The sequence below is a fragment of the Protomyctophum bolini genome (assembly GCF_963924005.1).
Source record: "Protomyctophum bolini genome assembly, chromosome: 22".
Taxonomy (NCBI): domain Eukaryota; kingdom Metazoa; phylum Chordata; class Actinopteri; order Myctophiformes; family Myctophidae; genus Protomyctophum; species Protomyctophum bolini.
This window is the reverse complement of record NC_137883.1, coordinates 6,675,954-6,697,713: the sequence shown is the minus strand read 5'-3', so window position 1 is coordinate 6,697,713 and position 21,760 is coordinate 6,675,954. Positions and strand designations below refer to the sequence as shown.

The following is a 21,760-nucleotide window of genomic DNA, read 5'->3' as shown; positions in this document are numbered from 1 at the left end:
TAAAGGAGCATTCAGTGATTTGGAAATCCCCCCCCCGGTCCGCCACGGTAGTAAGATGTGCACATGCACGCACTACAGTGGGGGGGGGGGGGAGACACGCGGCAGGCCAACAGCACACACACCAAGGCCCGCCCCTGATCAATCATGATTGGATGAAGGCTGGGTCACCTAGCCAAAAACGAAACTTACGGTTTTGACCCTGAGGGGTTAACTGCAGAGGAACTCCTTATTTGGTCACCACACTCTATAGTAGGGAGGATCATCACAAAACAAAACAAAAAAATAAGTGATATTTGAATTAAGTGAAATCACTGAATATATACCTTTAAAGAGGGAGTGATCATCAGTGATCATGTGATTATACTAGGAGGAAGAGTTTTTTGAGGAAAAAGTGTGCAGAAAGTGTGCAGGGAAGACATATTTGAATGTTCTAACCACACCTGGGGGTCTATTAGAGTAATGTTGACTCCATAGACACATACAAAACAGAAAAAGTACATAACTCGCGGCACTTTTCTTCTTTCATCTTGAGATCGAGTTTCCGGTTGGGAGCGAGGAGGGGGTGGGGAAGTGATTGTCATCACTCACCCAACACCGCTGAAGTGCCCTTGAGCAAGGCACTGAACCCCCAACTGCTCCCCCTGGAGCTGCTTAGTGGCCAACAGAAGACTGAGGTTGCTCCCAGGTTTTAATGTGTGTCTGTCTGTGTGTGTCTATGTGCAGGGCGTTGCTGAAAATGAGCACTTGTGCTCCGCTACTAACCTGGGTAAATAAAGGATAAATAAAAAATCGTCTGTTTTCGAGGGCGTCCAAAGTGGAGTAGCACAAACACTAAACAAGGTTTGTTTGTGTGTGTCTGTGTGTCGTAGGCCCTTCCCATCGGAGGACACAGCGCTGAATGAGGATGATGTTTACCGAAGCCTGGAGGAGCTGGCAGAGTAAGTATGCGCACGCACACACACACACACACACACACACACACACACACACACACATGCGTGCACACACACACACACACACACACACATGTGTGCACACGCGCGAACAGTAAACACAACACCTATAGGGGCCAAAAACTGTATGATATGCCAATTTGTGACATTTCTGTTGCACAGACATTTAGCCCTCTGTCACCCTGCCCGTTGCTATGGTGACAGCAGCAGTGCTCTGGCTTGCTGACTGTCGGGATGCCTGTTTGAATGCCTGTCTGTCTGGGTGCCTGTTTGTCTGGATGCCTGTTTGTCTGGATGCCTGTTTGTCTGGATGCCTGTTTGTCTGGATGCCTGTTTGTCTGGGTGCCTGTTTGTCTGGGTGCCTGTTTGTCTGAGTGCCTGTTTGTCTGGGTGCCTGTCTGTCTGGGTGCCTGTTTGTCTGGGTGCCTGTTTGTCTGAGTGCCTGTTTGTCTGGGTGCCTGTTTGTCTGAGTGCCTGTTTGTCTGGGTGCCTGTCTGTCTGGGTGCCTGTTTGTCTGGATGCCTGTTTGTCTGAGTGCCTGTTTGTCTGGGTGCCTGTTTGTCTGGATGCCTGTTTGTCTGGGTGCCTGTTTGTCTGAATGCCTGTTTGTCTGGGTGCCTGTTTGTCTGAATGCCTGTTTGTCTGGGTGCCTGCCTAGTCGGCTTGTGTACAGTAGGCCAACTGTTTCATGTCACCCACAAATTGATATGTGTGTGATATGCAAGCTTGTGCAAAAAAAAAAAATCTGATGGCGGCTCCACTGCCAAATACCAAATACATCGGCACGGAAACTACTGGTTTGGAAGGCATTTTGTTGTAGTGGTGGACAGTAAAAGTATCAATACTGCAATGTAGAAATATTGTTAGTTGTTACACTTGACTAGGCTACAAGTCCGGAATAAAAAAAATATATACTTGAGTAAAAGTACTAGTTACTAAAGTTGTCAAATCAATGTAGTGGAGTAAAGGTGGTTGTACACTGGACACGTTTTTCGGAAAACCGACGGAAAAATACCCCTAAAAATCCGAAAACGCGTCCAGTGTGCAGCGACCTTTGAAGTATAACATTTGCCTCTGTGATGTAGTGGAGTAGAAGTAAAAGTATTGGAAATTGGAAATACTCAAGTAAAGTACAGATACTGTACCTCAAAATTGTAAAACCGCAGCGGAGGGGCGCCGTCTCAAGCCAACTTGAGCCACCACCGACCGAGTGAGCTAAAGCGCTCGAGTTGCCGTGGCGAAATTCTTTTTTCCCTTTCTTTTCCAAAAGGGCACATTGCCAAAAGGGCAGGGGGTGCTCTAGCACCCCTAGTGTCCATCTGTGTGGTGGCTGTGTGTGTGTGTGTGTGTGTGTGAAACACAGACCCAGAGAGGGCTCTCAAGTGGCAGTGGTTTCAGTGGTTTCAGCGATGACAGCGCCCGCTCCACTCTGATTAATGGAGAATAATTAGGCGCCACGCTGAGATACGCGTCATTCATCATGCAGATTGTAGAGGGAGGGAAGGAGAGGAGAGGAGAGGAGAGGGGAGGAGAGGAGAGGAGAGGAGAGGAGAGGAGAGGAGAGGAGAGGAGAGGAGAGGAGAGGAGAGGAGAGGAGAGACAGAATGAGAGAGAGTGTGTGAGAGAGATGTCAAGTAGGGGTAAGTATGTGTGTGATGTATGTTAGTGATAGTTAGTTGAGTGTGCGCGCGAGAGAATATAGCTATATTGGATATTAGATGCAGTACATGAGAGAGAGCACACACAGAATGCTAAACAAACATTCAAAATGCCATTGTTTCTGAGCAAATCGGCTGGGAATGTCTGTGGGAACCCTCGGCCAATAAGGGGCCACCATTCTTGATGAGGATGTACGATGGTCAGAGCGCCCCTCACTTCACACGGGTGTGATTTTTGAGGGGGCGCTAGCTAGCGCCGCTGGCCCCTCCTATATACAGCTTTTGACCCCACACCCACACGTCTCAGTATTTGCCATTGACAATGAAAGGAGAAATGAGGTCAAATGTACGACGTACATTTGTGGCAACAGGCATTCTGACTGGTCGGTATGAAATGAGGCCCCTCACTTCACATGGGTGTGATTTGTTTTCTTTAATATATAAATATTTAACGAATGAAAGGTATTGACAAGAAGAGCTGCATGTGTGACTGAATAATAACTAAGGAACATTGGCGTTTTGTATACACATAATACATTATCCAAGGTTTCTGCCCGACAGTTCCATCAGAGCTTGAGTGAAATAATCCATGTTGGGGAGCGGTCGGTCGGGGGGGCTGCCGTTCCCTGTGTAACCTGTAGGCGCAGAGGGCTGTGGGCGTGATTGAATTAACCCATTTAGACCTGAGGACGATTTATATCCTGACAGTCTTCTGAAAAAACCTCATGTTTCTATGTCAGTTGGTTGCAGAATAAAGAATAGAACGGCGCTCGTCCTCCACATCTCGGTGCTGAGCCAAACTGTTAAGCCAACATGATATCAGGAAGAAAAGCGAAAGGCTCGCGACTCACTTTTGTAAACGCTCCGAGTATTTATTCACAGTCACATGCAGGCAGGTTTCGACCGGCGTTGGTCTCTTTCAAAGTATGAATGTGCTTTTATGTCAGTGGTTCTCAACGTTTATCGTGCCCAGGGCCCGCAAAATGATGTGTAATTGGCCCGCCGACCCAACATCTATGTTGTTCCAGGGACCCCCCCCCCCCCACCCCCAGAAGCAAAGATTTGAGTAAAAAAAAAAACGTCCGAAAGAATATATATTCAAACATTTGCGACACATTTTCACATTAGAGCGCACTTTGTTTGTTTGTTTAGGGCACTGAGTGCCGCGCTAGGAGCTTTTGTAGATCTGCTATTTTTCAATAGCTAAAAGTATACAACATCATGCTTAAAACAACCAAAAGGGCTTACCCGTCCAGAATGGATTAATGGAGCCGCATTGCAGCAGCGGCGGTGGCGGCGGCGGTGGCGGCTCTCCTTGACCTTTCCACCAGAAGGACCGTGGTGTACATGCATGCGTCTCACTCCCCTCAGAGTGGGACGGACCACGTAATGGATTAATCAGCGGGTGTCTGTGCCTAATGCGCTCAGACACACTTAAGCTAGCAATAACCGCTGCGCTCAATGACTTTATGATTTAGCCCCCCCGAAGCATTGACGCGCGGATGATTTATGACGAGCATATGACTGGATTTAGGAAGGGGCTATGGAGGGTGATGACAATGTGCCGATTCGCATGGAACAATTTTTTAACCCATTTATGTTTCTATTATGTCAGAGGTGCTCAACCTTTTTCTATGTCAAGAACCCCCAGAATTATCTGTATTTGGCCGCGGACCCCCGTCTGAAAATATGTAGTTCCACTTCCAGGGACCCCCTCCCAGAAGCAAAGATATGAGTTAAAAACGTTTGCTCTGAATTAATATATATTCAAGGATTTGCGCCACATTTTCAAGATTTTTCAAAAACGGCAGTTCTACAAGTTCATAGCGCGGCACCGAGTGCCACTTGTAGAGCTTGTAGATCTGCTATTTTTCAATAGCTAAAGTATAACATAATGTTTAAAATACCCAAAGGGGGGTAATAAATTGTCTCCGTCCTGTGGAAACCTCATTATGTCCAAAAGCTGTTACTTTTCAGGATTCAAATAAAAAAACCTAAAATAAACGGCAAAAGTAGCAGATCTACAAGCTCACATTGTGTCGCTTCGAGCTGCATTTTGCGCCGTGTTTTTCGAGCTCGCAGATCTGCTATACTTCTGATGCTCGGCGCTGTAGTAGAGCTTTGGCTTGAATTCAAGGTATTATCAAAACTGTAGTCCAAGCAGGGCATTCATTTATTTATGAATAGGCCACTGTATTTATGTTCGGCCACATAGCGTCTTGCAGTACGTCGTCATTTAGTGCCCTAACAAACATTAAAGTCCATAGACTTGGCTGCCATATGACATGCATTGGAGGGACCCTCGAAAACACAACGAGGTCCCCTGGGGGTCCCCAGCCAAAAACGTTGAGATATACAGTATCCTGCTATAGCTTATTCCCGTATGGACAGTATCACGTCAAAATGCCTCATGTCAGGGACGGAGGATTGAGCACCGGTTGGTGCATGAGCTCACCTGCAAAAGACCAGTGCAGGCGAATGAGACGCGCACACACACACACACACACACACACACACACACACACACACACACACACACACACACTGCGTGTATCCGTGTAAATTATTCATGCCCCTTATCTGCATGCATGCTCATGCCGGCCCTATACTGGTCTGTCTGTCTGGGCCTATACTCTCACAGTACAACCGAAGGTCTCCCAGGTTAATATGAATACATCTGGGTGCAGCTGCCTCTCCTCTTCCCCCCCTGTGGATGTGTGTGGCGTCCGTCCACTCCACACTCTGCCCGGGTATAGCCTGGTTTATAATTCATTGTGGGGATAGCGTCCCTATATACTGTGTGCCTATATATATGGACACACACACACACACACTGCGCCGTGTAAATCAGACCTATAACCGTGAGTCCTCCACTGTAACGACTTGAGTCTATATCCTGGAGTTGACAAAGCATGAAATGGGGGCTGATGGAGCACATTCGCCCGAGGGAGTTGTTTCCCCCCACCCACCCTTCCATGAGCGACGCGCATACACTCACATGCCGAAGCAAAATAGTGTCACTAAGCCTTTATGTCACTCCGCTACAGGTTATGTCACTCAAGTCCATTAGTCTATGAGTTTGACATGGTGAGGAAGGGGGGGGGGGGGGGGGGGGAGTCAATAAATGGAGGGGGAAAAAATAGCATGGTGGGAGGTTAGAGATACAATATTTAGCATCTTTATTAACCACACGGACCCTATACTGTGGTCTGGGGGGAGGAAAACATCATGCCAACAATGACATGATAATTATTGTGTGACTAAAATAATGCCCCCTCCTGCACACACCGTCCTCCGACACTCTGAGCCGCCGCCGTCGATTTATGACGTTCATTAATGCAGCAACAATTGTGTCCCCGTGACTAACGGCCCAGTTGACGAATCAATTATCCCTAATGGAACTGCAGTCTGTATATACCTGCCAGCGAGGCTAAACTCCAGAACAACACCGCTTCCATCCAAAGCTGGCATACGAGAGCACGAGTGTTTTTACATGTCGTCATTTTTACAGCCTTGGAAATACGCTGCTCTTGTCGACGCGATCACAGTTTTAACGAATCAGCCTCGGGCCTCATTCACGTGTACAAAAACGCCAATCAAGCAAATGTTTGGGTTTGTTTTTTTGTTTAGTTTTTTTGGGGCCAATGCTTTTCCAATGGGAGTCACATGGTTTGACCAAACATTTGTGTTTGATGAGCGGGGAGGGGCAGAGCACCACCAGCAATCAGCAATCGAACACAAATGTTTGATCAAACCATGTGACTCCCATTGGAAAAGCATTGTGGTGGCCCAAAAAAAAAAAAAACGACCAAACATTTGCTTGATTGGTGTTTGGTACGTGTGAATGAGGCCTCGGAGACAGAAAAAACCTCTTCATAAAGGCAGTATCATAACCAGTAGATCAGACCACTACCAAAAACAACAACAAACACAACACTATTTTATCCCATTCTGGACGTTATACTGTAAAAACAGCAGATCTACAAGCTTGTGGGTCTGCAATTTTTTTGAAAAATCGTGAAAATGTCGCAAATTTGGAATATACTGTCTATTATTTCAGACCAATACCTTTAACTCAAATCTTTGCTTCTGGGGAGGTCCCTGGAACAATGACATATTTTGACATGGCCAAATACAGATCATTCTGGGGGCTCCTTGACATGAAATAGTTTGAGCACCACTGACGTATAGAAACATGGGTTTCTTCCAGAAAACTGTCATGATTTAGAACACATTTTGTAGAATCGAGCTCAGGTCTAAATGGGTTAATGGAAACCAGTAAGCCAGCAGTGCCTAAGGGCACATAATATCATGTCCATGTATATAACGCTGACAAATTGAATCATAGCTCCCCCCCCGTCCTCCAATGCGGACTAGGCTTCTATGCTCCTCCATATTATGGATGGTCACTGGTCACTGCCGCTGCTGAAAATAGCCCATCTTCAAGCTCTCGACGCGTTGCGATGTGACATGCTGTGAGCTTGTAGATGGGCTATTTTTGGCACGGGCATGACACACTGTTGTAGGAGTACACAGTGAATCAGGCTTATGTCAGTATCCATCCAGGGGTTAAATGGTAAATGGTGCATTTGCAGTATATAGCGTCTTTGTCCAGGGCGCTTTACAGAGATTGCAGAGAGTGCATTACATTCACCCATTCACACACACATTCACACACCTTTACGTAGATTGTGCATTACATTCACCCATTCACACAAACATTCATACACCGATGGCGGTGGAAACCATGCAAGGCACCAACCAGCACATCATGGAGCAATTAGGGGTTCAGTGTCTTATGCTCAATGACACTTCGACACTAACTCTGGGGGGAGCCCACAGGGTTCGAACTGGCAACCTTGCGGTTACCATCCGGCCACTCTACCCCTGCCCTGGCCTCGGAAACCCAGACGTTTTTATTTCCAGGGAGGAAAAAAAAAGTCTGGGAACGAGTCCACTTCAATTCGGCATACAGTAGCGCAAACGTCGATCACTCTCTTGACGCACACCCGTACACACACACACTCCTCTCTCTCTGTCACTCTAATTAATTAGTCTCATGTCGCGCAGCTGCGTCTAGATTCTCCTGGCGGATCCTGCCGGGAGCTGCCTATGCCATAGAAAGCATAGGTGGACCCCTGAGCCACCGCCGCCGCCATGGGGGTTGAGGGAACAGGCACGCAGAGGGCGGCCCTGACGCGTACAAACCCACTGGGGGTCTCCTATAGTCTTCCACTGTGTAACCGGACAGAAAATTAGGCCCCCATTCCTCACGTCCTCTGGACTCTGACTCGGAGGCACGTTTATCTTGTTCCACGTTCGCAGCCAGGCACACTTATCCCATTTTGGGGGCGGGAACCCCTTTTGGTGTTTTAACGAATGCATTGCATTTTTATGGCGCTTTTCCAAGTGCTCAAAGCGCTTTACAACGGTTCATTCATTCATACATTGGGAGGTGAAGCGGCGAACAGTCGACGCCAGCGTCCTCAACACTTCCCACATTCACACACCAACGGTGGCGAGCTCACACCGACCGACTCATTGGAGGCAATGTAGGGTTCAGTGTCTTGCCCAAGGACACTTCGACATGTGGACAGGAGGAGCTGGGATTCGAACCGCCGACCCAGGGATCATTGGACGACCTGCTCTATACCTCCTGAGCCACAGCCGCCGTTTTAAGCATTATGTTATACTTTAGCTATTGAAAAATAGCAGATCTACAAGCTCATAGCCACAGTGTCACACTGTGAATACATTTTTAAAATACATTTTTAAAATGTCGACGTCTGGCCTAAATGGGTTACAGACACAGCAGCTGCTTGCATTGCACGCCATGCGTGCTCGGAACATGCCGGAAGGCCAGTGGGTTTGTGTATGCGTGGGTGTGCATGCGTGGGTGTGTGTGTGTGTGGGTGTGTGTGTGTGTGGGTGGGTGGGTGCAGAGCCAGATGCATGCACCTATACAGTACTGTAGAGCGGAAGTGAAAACACGTGCAGAGGCACATAAGTGATTCATTTATGCATGATCACCTCCACCCTAGAGATTAAACGCGAAATAAATCCTAAAGTTGCAGTCAGACCTTTTACAAGACTTACCTTATTTGGCATTCTCTCTCTCTCTCGTTCACACAAACACACGCGTTTACGCAGACTACACACACGCGCGCGCGCACACACACACACTTGGGACAGTGACGGTTTTAAGGCAGAGACCTGTTTTGTAGCATACTGAATTTGATTATGATAAAATCTAATTGGGGATGGCGTCCAATATCTTGGGCATGTGGATCACAGCCCCCTGGCTTTTTTGTGTTATCCTTTAACATTTGACTATATACTACCGGCACTTTTTTTATAAAGTATTCAATTAATAAACCAATCAATTACCTTTTTGGCGAGATGTTAGTATTTATTTATTCAGAAACATAAAAAAAAATCAAAAGTAGTAGATATAAGCTCTCAATTAAAGATGTCCCGATGACGTTTCTTTTGCTCCCGATCCGATCATTTGATTTAGAGTATCTGCCGATACCGAGCATGTTCGCCAACCTTAACGCATGTTCGCCAACCTTAACGCATGTTCGCCAACCTTAGCGCATGTTCGCCAACCTTAACGCATGTTCGCCAACCTTAACGCATGTTCGCCAACCTTAGCGCATGTTCGCCAACCTTAGCACATGTTCGCCAACCTTAACGCATGTTCGCCAACCTTAACGCATGTTCGCCAACCTTAGCACATGTTCGCCAACCTTAACGCATGTTCGCCAACCTTAACGCATGTTCGCCAACCTTAGCGCATGTTCGCCAACCTTAACGCATGTTCGCCAACCTTAGCGCATATTCGCCAACCTTAACGCATGTTCGCCAACCTTAGCGCATGTTCGCCAACCTTAACGCATGTTCGCCAACCTTAGCGCATGTTCGCCAACCTCAACGCATGTTCGCCAACCTTAGCGCATGTTCGCCAACCTCAACGCATGTTCGCCAACCTTAACACATGTTCGCCAACCTTAACGCATGTTCGCCAACCTTAGCGCATGTTCGCCAACCTTAACACATGTTCGCCAACCTTAACACATGTTCGCCAACCTTAACACATGTTCGCCAACCTTAGCGCATGTTCGCCAACCTTAGCGCATGTTCGCCAACCTTAACGCATGTTCGCCAACCTTAACGCATGTTCGCCAACCTTAACGCATGTTCGCCAACCTTAGCGCATGTTCGCCAACCTTAACGCATGTTCGCCAACCTTAACGCATGTTCGCCAACCTTAACGCATGTTCGCCAACCTTATTCCGGTCGTTTTTTTGCATGTTCGCCAACCTTAATCCGGTCAGTTTTCTGCATGTCGGACCAACGACTGGTCGTAAATGCGCACGGACCCCATCGGACCGGGACAACCCTATATATACTCTCGATGTGCTGCGATGAATACAGGCATACCTTGACATTTTGACTCGCCGTTGTTGTGACCTCGTTGTGCCTCGGGCGCTAAAAGTTTTCAAACTACTGGATTAGAGAGAGAGAGAGAGAGGCTTTCCTTCCACCCCTCCAAAGTTCCCTTCTATACGCCTATATTCATTCATGTCACGGGTGACCACGGAGCACGTATACGCCTTACCTTCGCCAAGTCTGCTGGGAGTTCAGAGCGGGGACATGTGAGACAGTGAGGGTTGTCATTAAGTGTCCTCCCACATCAGTAGAATCGTCATTGATGGGAGGGGAGGGGGAGGGGAGGGGGGAGGGAGGGAGGGGGGGGGGGGGGAGGGAGGGGAGGGAGGGGGGGGGAGGGGGGGATGTTTCCGGGAGTCAACCAGTTCACCTCAATTAACACATTTAGACCTGACGCCGATTCTGAACAAAAATGTCTTCTAAATCCTCAAACATTTTCATGTCGAGGACCCCCAGAAATATATGTAATTGGCCGCCGACCGCAATCTGAAAACATGTTGTTCCAGGGACCCCCCCCCCAGAAGCAAAGATTTGAGTTAGAACGGTCGCTCTGAAACAATATAATTATATTTAAAGACTTGTGCCACATTTTCACGATTTTTCTAAAATAGCAGATCTACAAGCTCGTAGATCTGCACATTTCTCAACAGCTAAAGTAGAACGTAAATGCTTCAAACACACAAAAGGGGTTCCCGTCCTGACTGGGTTAAAACTTCAAACAAGACCTCACATGAGCAAAAGGACAATGCTTGAATATTTGATGACCGAGGCCACTGCTCTCCCTCCTCCCCCCCCCATCCCTCGTCCTCTCATTATTTTCCATCCGTTATTCACACAGAGTGTAGAAGAGAAGAAGAGTGTATGAGTTCTGATGGGCGGGGGGGGGGGGGGGGGGGGGGATTTGGCGAGAGGTCACGCGAAAACCGAGTTGCATCAGTTGAAGAACAGGATGGCAAGTTAATGTCTTGCTCAGTCTTGCGCTGCAGTTCTTTCACGGGGCAAAGAAATCCAGTTCGTGTGAACTGTCTATCACACAGGGAGGGCTTTGCCTAGAATATACCGCACCACTTATAGTTATAGTGGTGACTCGTCCGCCATTGAGATAAGAGTACCTGGGGGTCGCGACCCCTCGGGGGGGGGGGGGGGTCCATTTAAAATGGAAATGAAGAGTTTACATGATGCGAAGCCTGCGGAGCTAGTTCAGGCAGGCAACTCGTGAGCGCGCCTATACCTGTGTTGAGGAATCATACATATAGGGACGTATCATTCTATATACAGGGATGTATATTCTATTAACCCTTTGACCCCCATGTATGCTCTAATTTGGCCTCTGATCAAGTGTATTCACGCTGAACCTGAAGCACTACATGTGCTCTTTGCGTGACACGATGGCCTAGCTCTCTGAACCAATGCAATGTTCTAGTGCACCACTAAGGCTCCCTCGGACCAGAATGGATCTGGTGGAGTTGTGTGTGCGATATGAAATCATGCTGCTTGCAGCAGCTATCCTTTTTCGACACTTTTCGATTGGATTCATTTCTTACTCTTTGTACTTTATGGGTACACGCACACACACACACACACACACACACACACACACACACACACACACACACACACACACACACACAGCCCCCAGCCACTGTTCTGTGCTCTGTTGGCTTTTGGCTGCTTGCCTAATTAAAGGTCAGGCAGCCAGCTGGGTGCCTGAGCAAAACAAACATATTAAAGGGAAATACCACTCAATAAGGGCAACTCAATCAGTGTTGGTGCACAGCAACTCTCTCCCCCCACACACACACACACACACACACACACACACACACAGTCTGATCTCCGGGCAGTCGTCAACTTGCAACATGAATTGAATGAGTTGTATAATTAATGAGTAAATTAACTCGAGAGTGTTAATTGTTTTTAATGTTTCATTTGCAAGTCCACTTGAAAAGTGAATAGCTGTTTTTTTGCGGAACAAACAAATAAAGAAAGAAAGACTGTTTATTTTCACTCGCGATACACGTGTGGTAATTAAAGGATCCTCACAGTGCATTTGAATGTTTACTCTATTTACTACATGAATGATTAACCAATTTCCTTATTCATGATTATGTATAATTCAAACTTTCAGGTGATGAAACCCAGAGCCTTAGAAGATGTAGACAGAGTTACGCAAGCGGCGTTCACTTCATGGGGCTTCAGTCCAATGGACGGAAGTAGGCAGAAATGCATTGGACCAGCTTTAATGATCGTAAATCCCTTTTATTTTAGATTGTTTTGTAGTAATAGTACAGCATAAACATTAAATAGACTTTAGTTGTTACTGTACAATACTTTTAACACAGTTTGTCATGTTGCACACATGCTTAAAATAGCTCTTATTTGCGCCGCCCTCGTTTAAAACGATGCATTTCCAGCTTGTCTCAGTTCAGGCTGCATGAACAGCGCTGGAGCGCTCGGTTTCTGCCCCCTCTATATCGTGACTCGTCTATTGGATGGCTCTGATGAAACCACCCTAAAATTAATTGAATGCTTTTGAGCTGATAAATTATAATTCAGTTTACCATGAAGAAGACGTGAACGCTTGAATTTTCCACCAGGCAGAAGGCATGGGGAGAGAGAGTATGTTTTGCACTCCGTCCGTCCGTGTGTGTGTGTGTGTGTGTGTGTGTGTGTGTGTGTCCGTCCCTCTGTTAACAGCTAATCTCCGGCACCGTTAACCCGGTCGATGCCAAATTTTGCACACACACTCAATGGATGCTAACGATGAACCTCTGCCCCAAATGTTCCAGAACGGCCTGTTATAGCGCCACCAGGAGGCCGACTTTTTATTTATTTTATATATTACTCCTCCAGATTCTGTCCAAAAATCCTGCAAATCGTTTCACAGTATCTCTATAGTAATGTGTTCAAGACGGATCTGTCCGATATTTCAGATTCCATCCTAATTGGCTAACATTGGCTTTCAAAGTTTGCATGATTGGTCAAATCATGAGCGCAGCGTGCAATTTACCTTCCTACTAGGCTGAGCAATATATCCAGCCCGTTTCTCATTGGCCTGTTATAGCGCCACCAACAGGTGGATTTTTGCATAACAAAATGCCTCATTTCCCTTCCTGGAAGGCAGAAAGAAATGGCATTGAAAATCTAAAAGATGGAATTTGGAAGATTGTTGGCGCTTATCTAAAGCATACATGACTTTTAGTAAAAGGCCCAAACACAGAGATGGCTCTGTAACCAGGCGAGCTGTCTATAGGAGAAGGTCTTTCTGTGTCCGTCTATAGGAGAAGGTCTTTCTGTGTCTGTCTATAGGAGAAGGTCTTTCTGTGTCCGTCTATAGGAGAAGGTCTTTCTGTGTCCGTCTATAGGAGAAGGTCTTTCTGTGTCTGTCTATAGGAGAAGGTCTTTCTGTGTCTGTCTATAGGAGAAGGTCTTTCTGTGTCCGTCTATAGGAGAAGGTCTTTCTGTGTCTGTCTATAGGAGAAGGTCTTTCTGTGTCCGTCTATAGGAGAAGGTCTTTCTGTGTCTGTCTATAGGAGAAGGTCTTTCTGTGTCGGTCTATAGGAGAAGGTCTTTCTGTGTCGGTCTATAGGAGAAGGTCTTTCTTTGTCCGTCTATAGGAGAAGGTCTTTCTGTGTCTGTCTATAGGAGAAGGTCTTTCTGTGTCCGTCTATAGGAGAAGGTCTTTCTGTGTCCGTCTATAGGAGAAGGTCTTTCTGTGTCCGTCTATAGGAGAAGGTCTTTCTGTGTCCGTCTATAGGAGAAGGTCTTTCTGTGTCCGTCTATAGGAGAAGGTCTTTCTGTGTCCGTCTATAGGAGAAGGTCTTTCTGTGTCCGTCTATAGGAGAAGGTCTTTCTGTGTCTGTCTATAGGAGAAGGTCTTTCTGTGTCCGTCTATAGGAGGTCTTTCTGTGTCCGTCTATAGGAGAAGGTCTTTCTGTGTCCGTCTATAGGAGGTCTTTCTGTGTCCGTCTATAGGAGAAGGTCTTTCTGTGTCCGTCTATAGGAGAAGGTCTTTCTGTGTCCGTCTATAGGAGAAGGTCTTTCTGTGTCTGTCTATAGGAGAAGGTCTTTCTGTGTCCGTCTATAGGAGGTCTTTCTGTGTCCGTCTATAGGAGAAGGTCTTTCTGTGTCCGTCTATAGGAGGTCTTTCTGTGTCTGTCTATAGGAGAAGGTATTTCTGTGTCTGTCTATAGGAGAAGGTCTTTCTGTGTCTGTCTATAGGAGAAGGTCTTTCTGTGTCTGCGTGTGTGTTGTACGTCTGTTTGTTTGTCCTGGGCCTAATCTCGCAAACTGTCACGTCTCTTTGGAACGCCACCCCACAAATAACAACACTGAGTGACAGAAGATGGTACTGCTCAAGCTAGCACCAGAGAGAGAGAGAGAGAGAGAAGTGCTGGAGACTGACGGGTGAGGAGACATGCTGCAACCACACACAGAATGCTAAGGAAAAGGGTGAACAAGGTTAAGGCTCCCCAGTCTACGTGGTGATTGAAGCTGTCGGTTGAAGCCTGTGTAAAGTGGAGGCTGTCTGTCTCACTCAGGTGTTTCTGTGCATGTGAAGCTCTGCATGGCCTGGCTGGATGCCCCCAACAGGTCCAGTGGCGGAAGTACTCACAATCTTTACTCCAGTTAACCCATTTAGGTCTGACATATAAAAAACGTTCACTCTGAAAGAATGTATACCTATTCAAAGATTTGTGCCGCATTTTTACGATTTTTCTACAAGTTCATATTATTTTTCAATAGCTAAAGTTTTTTAGAATTGGCCTCAGGTCGAAATGGGTTAAGCACAGTACAGTACTGTACTGTCTTCCTCTTGCCATACGTTCCAATTCCAAAACCTTTTCAGCTCCTCGACACTATTCTTTTCACTATTGACGTGCACCTGCTCTTGAATTTCTTGTCCCAGGTGTGCGAAGGAAGACCCAAAAAGGCACATTTGGGGGGGGGGGGGGGCTCGTGCGTGACGGGGACCCAGGTTCAAATCCCGCGTGGGACATGAAAGTTATGGCTGGATGGCAGCTATACACTGTGAGCGTATACAAGGCTAAACAAGTGAAGACACAGAGATCTAGCTGGCTTCCCTCCTCAGCGTCTTTTGCAAATGTCAAAGCTTCTGCTGCTGCTGTGAACCATCTCCGCGGCCTTGCGGTTAGAGTGTCCGCCCTGCGACTGGGAGGGCGGGGGTTCGATCCCCCGGCCGGGTCACACCACCAAAGACTCAAATGGCTCGGCAAGTGTTGAATTGGGGGGGGCGGTAATAAGTCCCTGCGACATACCAGCGTCATGTCCAGTGAGGTGTACTCAGACTGTACATCAAGCTGCCTCACGCTACAGAAACAGAAGATGGGCCTTATGGCTCGGTCGACAAGGCTTACTTACTTATGTTGTGCCGCTGAGAGGGTACAAATGTAACCAAAATGGAGCCGTAGAAGTGTGTCTAACCGTGTGTGTGTGTGTGTGTGTGTGTGTGTGTGTGTGTGTGTGTGTGTGTGTGTGTGCGCGTGTGTGTGTCTGCGTGTGTGTGTCTGCGTGTGTGCGTGCGCCTCTGTCCCCCAGTGAGCACGACCTGGGTGAGGATGACATCTATGACTGTGTTCCGTGCGAGGACGACGGCGATGACATCTATGAGGACATCATCAAGGTGGAAGTTCGACAGCCCATGGTGAGAGGACCGTCGCCGGTGTCTCTCGTGTCACTCTCGTGTGCTTTCCTTTGACGGTTGCGCGTGTGTGTATTGTTGTCCTGTTAGGATGATGTTTGACGTTTCCCAATTTTTTCGTTATGTCCATTCCCATGTTCCCATTGTTTCCGTATAGAGGCCTGGTTCCCACACTTCTTCTTCATGTCAAAAGGACCTTCCAAGACGATAATCGTTAGCTTGCGGATTTTGAGAATATATAATGCCAGGGAGGGACCCCCAAAAGACGAGATGTTTGCGACTCGATGTCTAGCAGTGATTTTCAACCATTTTCATTTCAAGGGCCCCCCCCAACCATTTTCATTTCAAGGGCCCCCCCCAACCATTTTCATTTCAAGGGCCCCCCCCAACCATTTTCATTTCAAGGGCCCCCCCCAGTTAAGTTTGACCTGCATTAGGTGGAGAATAAAAAAAAAACGGCATACATTCGGTCAATTTAACTCTGAGAGTGTACGATATATTTGTACGCTCTCGGAGTTAACAGACCCTATTATATAAGGGGTCCATTTGGTTCCAAAACTATCATTTAGCTGGGGGACCCCCTGGATCTCTCTATAGCCTGGGTTCTCCAGCCTGATTGGCTGTGTTCCGCGGACCTGAAAATGTCACTGCGCTGCTCAGTCTGGACAGAGGCTGCTTGACTCGCATCTCATAACGTCCATAACGACAAAAATAGCGCCGTTCGAGACTTGAGAGTAAAAAACCTACGGTGAAAAGTAAACGATTCGGTATAGTCCACTCAGTGTCAGGTTCAGTAGTACACCCGGGGATGTGTTTTATTTGGCTTGATGATGACTGTATTTCAAAATGCCACTGCTTTCCCCACCAAATCCACAAAGAAATAAGAATGGATGAAGTATGTTTACAAATTTCATACTAAGTCAGTCGTTACAATGTCCTTCCTTACAATGCCACCCTTGCGCGCGCACGCACGCACACACACACCCACACACACACACACACACACACACACACACACACACACACACACACACACGATTGCACATGTATGCACATTTCCAAACACACAGGCAGATACAGATTCCTCACACCCACAGCCCCCACAACCAGACACTTACTCATGTGTATGTACTGTACGCACACACACACACACACACACACACACACACACACACACACACACACACACACACACACACACACAGTGCCCCACTATAGTCATCTCCTGCCCAGACCGTCAATGTGTGTGGTCTATGCTGTCATCATAGCTTGAGGGGAAGACGGGGCACGTGTGTATGTGCGTGTGCGTGCGTGTGTGCGTGCGTGCGTGCGTTGAGGGGGCCAAGCCGCAGGGTGTTTGCATGATGGCATTATCAGTGGCTCCATGACGCTATCTCTTATTTCTAACCCCTGACTCACTCTGCCTTTCCCACGCTGCAGATCAGATACATGCAGGTAAGTAACTGGCCGCTGTGACTCACACATCTCCAAAAGAGCCGCCCTATACGCTGCCGCCGTGTCACGCCGCGCCGCGTCGTGAGCTTGCAGATCTGCTATACGCTCCGTCTTCACTCTAAACCTTTTTTTTTTACGCGGTGTGTCCCGCGGGGGGCGGGGGACGGACGGACGAGCAGCCAATCAGAGCAGTGAACCCCTGCGTGAGGCCGCGAGGAAACCCCCACCTGCGGCTCCGCCCACGTGGTGACATCACACCGGGTGACAGCCAGTGGTGGAAAGTAACCAAGTACTATTTACTTAAGTACTGTACTTAAGTACAATTTTGAGATATCTGTATACTTTACTTGAGCATGTCCAATTTCCAATACTTTTACTTCTACTCCGCTACGTCTCGGATCCAAAATATCTTCTTTATTATCACAAAACATATTATACATTAACCACTGCAGCCCTATATACATTTCGGTCCATTTGAAAATAGACAATCTACAAGCTCACAATGCGTCGCATAACATGATTTTATACATTTGAAAACTTGAAATGGCACAAATGAGTACTTTCAACTTTTGGTACTTTAACCCATATCGGGCAGGGACCCCTTTTGGTGTTTTAATTTAGCTATTGAAAAATAGCAGATCTACAAGCTCGTAGCGCGCCACCGAGTGGCGCGCTACGAGCTTGTAGGTCTGCTATTTTTTTGAAAAATCGTGAAAATATTTATTTAGGGTTTAGGAGATTTCTTTTAAAATGTTGAGGTCAGGCCTAAATGGGTTTAAGTACATACATTGATACCAGTAAAGGGCCTTTAAAAACGGGAAGCGAGGAACGCACGCGTCCACCGTGGATGAACGAGAAGCCTCCTCCAGGTCTGCTACAGAGGGGGCGCGACAACGCAAGCGTAAAATAAAAGCTAAACAGATTCCGGAGTCTGGTGAGTCGCGGGGGGGGGGTGCGCACGAAACGAGAAACCGCGACTTCTCCCCAGTGCGCTCCGCGCAAAAAACGCAGGTCTCGTTGGAAATATAGGCCGCGTTATATCCCTTCACGTTTTGAAAAGGCCCTGTTAGACGAGAAGCGCCCTCGCTATACCAATAAATAACACCTTTTTGTACTTTTTACTCGAGTGATTCAAAATCAATTCTGGGCTTTTTTGGAGTATTTGAGTATACTTTCCCCACCACCACTGCATGAGGAAGCCCCCATCTGGGGCCTTCTGGAGTCTGACTCCTCGGGGGGGGGTGTGACATCAACCTGGGGATGACGCCAGCACCGTAGCTGACGTCAGCTCCAAGGACGGGACAAAGGCAGGCAGACGCCAGATCAAACCGCAAGGCGGCCAAACAATTAAACATCAGTGAGGTTTGGCTGGTGGACTCGCTCTCTCTCCCCCCTGCTGGCCGTTATTGGCCGGGTGGTCGTTGCTCAAACCGACCGACCGGACCGGAGCCCCTAAGGCTCTTCTTCTCCTCTGTCTGTGTGTCTTCATCATCCTCCTCCCAGATGGTATATATACGGTCATGTCATGTCCTGCTGGGCCCGGGTGCCAGCCATCGCCACAGCTGGGGATGTGGTCATAGAGATGATGCCCCCCCCCCGTGTGTGTGTGTGCGTGCGTGCACATACTAAACCTGCATTTGGTTAAGTGGCCTCATGTGTTGTTGGCCACATTAATGGCAGTCGGAATCAGTTCATTGGGCCGTGGCTGAGGCCCGGTAATCCAGCTGGACGGCGTGTCGCGGGTTCGAGTCCCGAGCCCGTCTGCCTTTGCCGCATGTCGCCGCATGTCTCCCCCCTAATACGATAGACACCACACACATTTTAATCATTTATTTATGTCCACATAAGAGATACAAATACAAGGACACAAATATTTACAAGGTGCCGTACAGAATGCAAACAGCAAATCCCGAACAAATACCCACACACCCTTCAGGGGTACAGGTAACAGCTTCTTCGCTATATTTGGCGGCTATACCGATAGTGGAAGATATTGCACACACACACACACACACACACACACACACACACAATTCCTTCAGATCAAGGTAGCCCATTGTGCAATTCATGCTCATCCAGGCGATTGGACGCGGACGATTGGATCTCTTTTTGGGGCGACACCTGCATCGTTGTAAGAAAGACTAAAATAGTGCTTAAGTGGTCAATGTCTAAACCCTATATATTCCCAACTGGCAACCGTCATGTTAACCAATTACCAATCAAGCTATTGATCCAAGACTATTGATTGATTGACAAAAGCTTTAAATAGGCTACTATGCAAGATGTACCACGGGCGGGGGGGCGGGGGGGCGGGGGGGGGGGGCTGCTCAATAGTTACACAGACAGTAATGGTAAACGATGTGTAATTTATGACATGTGACACCAGTCTTTTCCTCTATCTCTCTCTCTCTCTCTCTCTCTCTCTCTCCACGGCAGAAAATGGGCATGACGGAAGACGATAAGAGAAACTGCTGCTTAGTGGAGATCCAGGAGACGGAAGCAAAGTACTACAAAACCCTGGAGGACATTGAGAAGGTTGGTATACTACTGTGTGTGCGCGTGTGTGTGTGTGCGCGCGCGTGTGTGTGTCCGTGTGTGTGTGTGCGCGCGCGTGTGCAAACTCAACTTCATTCTCACAGATTGACACGGTCTGTACAACAGGTGTGAAAAGATAATGGGTGACATTCTGCCATATAATATAAGCTCCATTTTGAAGAAAGGTGGAAATGGATAAAAGTTCACATACCAATATGGGTAGTGTGAAATACATGCACATACAGTATACCAATACATGGGTAGTGTGAAATACATACACATACAGGTGCGTAAGGTGCATAATGGTACGTGGTTCCAAATAGCATCGGGACGAGGCTGTTAAAAGTAGCAGATGTATTAAGACTGACGTCAGGAATGGACGTTATATCTAAATAAGCACGTGTACAAGCATGCGATTGGCTTTGACGTGTTGCATGCACATCCGTATACGCATCTATCTAAGTAGCTGCGCGAGTACTCGCATTGTGTGTGCATGTACGTACGCATCCGTTGATGTGCGTGCGCGCATGTGTTGCTCCATTTGCATGTAGTCTCATGTGCGTCTGTCACGCGGGCCCGCGGGAAGTGGCACACAGCGTGGAAATGTCAGCTATCGGCACGTTCGCCCACCGGGGAGCGCACAAAATGTCAGGGGAGCTGATCGATATGGTTATTAATTATTATTAGCATGGTCTCACACCGCGAGACGGACCCCCCCCCCCCCCCCCCCTCCAGGGTTTCACGCGTAGATATATATCCATATATATATATATATATATAGTTTGCTGTTGTCAGGCAAGAAACCTCTCATCCTCGTGGTTTAACCCATTCCTCCATTTAGACCTGAGGCAGATTAAAACATTTTTTTTTTGTATTTTCTAAATTCTAAGTTTTCTGAATATCTCAGTGGTGCTCAAACTTTTTCATGTCATGGACCCCCGGAATTATCTGTATTTGGCCGCGGACCCCCCATCTGAAAATATGTTGTTCCAGGTGAATCCACGTGTCCTGAGTTTGTATATGGGCTTGTATGAGTTTTGGACGTTACAGGCATGCACTTGCATGCACTTCACGCACGCACACACACAGGCATACACACTAAGTCACTTAGCGGTATTTAGATAATTGTCGCTAACAATTAGCTGTGTTTCAATATTTGTTTTGCTAACACATCAGTGCTCTTATATAAAAAAATAAAAAAAAACTAAGATCCTCATTCTCCACAGACATGACTAGAGGTAATTTGCTCCACTGATTTCATTAAAAACCAAGTGCATTTTGCGCCAGACAAACAAGAAATTTAACGAGAATAACCTTCTTGCGAACGGAGGACTCGTTAAGCTTAATTGAGACGGGGGTTAATAAAGCTTGTCACCTCAGCATTGCGTTTTTTTAGTTGATCTATTTGTTATCGTTAAAGATGATGGAAGGTGACGAGCATGAAATTATATTAGTGCAACAACAGCTGAAGTTTTGCCTCTGTGAGCATTAGCACAGCAATAACCCGTCCCAATATGCCAGCGATACTGTGGTTATGATACTGTAAGTCCAGTGGTTTCCAAGGGGTCCTTGAGGGAGTTCCAGGGGGTCCCGACTCCACAGCTAAAGGATGGTTTGGAACCAAATGGACCCTTATGGGTCTGTAACTCTGAGAGTGTAGCCTACAAATGGACCCTTATGGGTCTGTAACTCTGAGAGTGTAGCCTACAAATGGAACCAAATGGACCCTTATGGGTCTGTAACTCTGAGAGTGTACAAATGGAACCCGGGAGGGTCCATTTGGTTCCATTTGTGTTCATTTTACGCTCCCAAGAGTCACATTATTGTTGTTACAAATATGCCATTACTTAATTTACAAGTTTAGAGAGAATAGAAGAATTGTATTTTTTTTATCAACATTTGCCTGTTATCTCTGCTATGGAATTCCAGCATGGAATTGTGGACAAAATCAACTATAAGAAAATATTCTTATAGGTTTGTGGTCTGAGAGGCTATAATGTCGTCAAGTGGTGGTTCCGTGGCTCAAATGTCGAACAAATAATGGG

At 47.1% G+C, this 21,760-nt stretch overlaps 1 protein-coding gene across 3 annotated transcripts in view; it reads left to right on the top strand.

The window, feature by feature from the left end:
• The window catches only part of vav2 (vav 2 guanine nucleotide exchange factor), a 271,051-nt gene that overhangs the window by 200,398 nt on the left and 48,893 nt on the right, over positions 1 to 21,760 (top strand). For all 3 annotated transcript variants that reach the window (XM_080756557.1, XM_080756556.1, XM_080756555.1), the window contains exons 4-6: positions 870 to 938; positions 15,623 to 15,728; positions 19,617 to 19,715. In XM_080756557.1, coding sequence (XP_080612683.1) covers positions 870 to 938; positions 15,623 to 15,728; positions 19,617 to 19,715 — 274 coding nt within the window. The remainder of the gene's footprint in view (positions 1 to 869; positions 939 to 15,622; positions 15,729 to 19,616; positions 19,716 to 21,760) is intronic.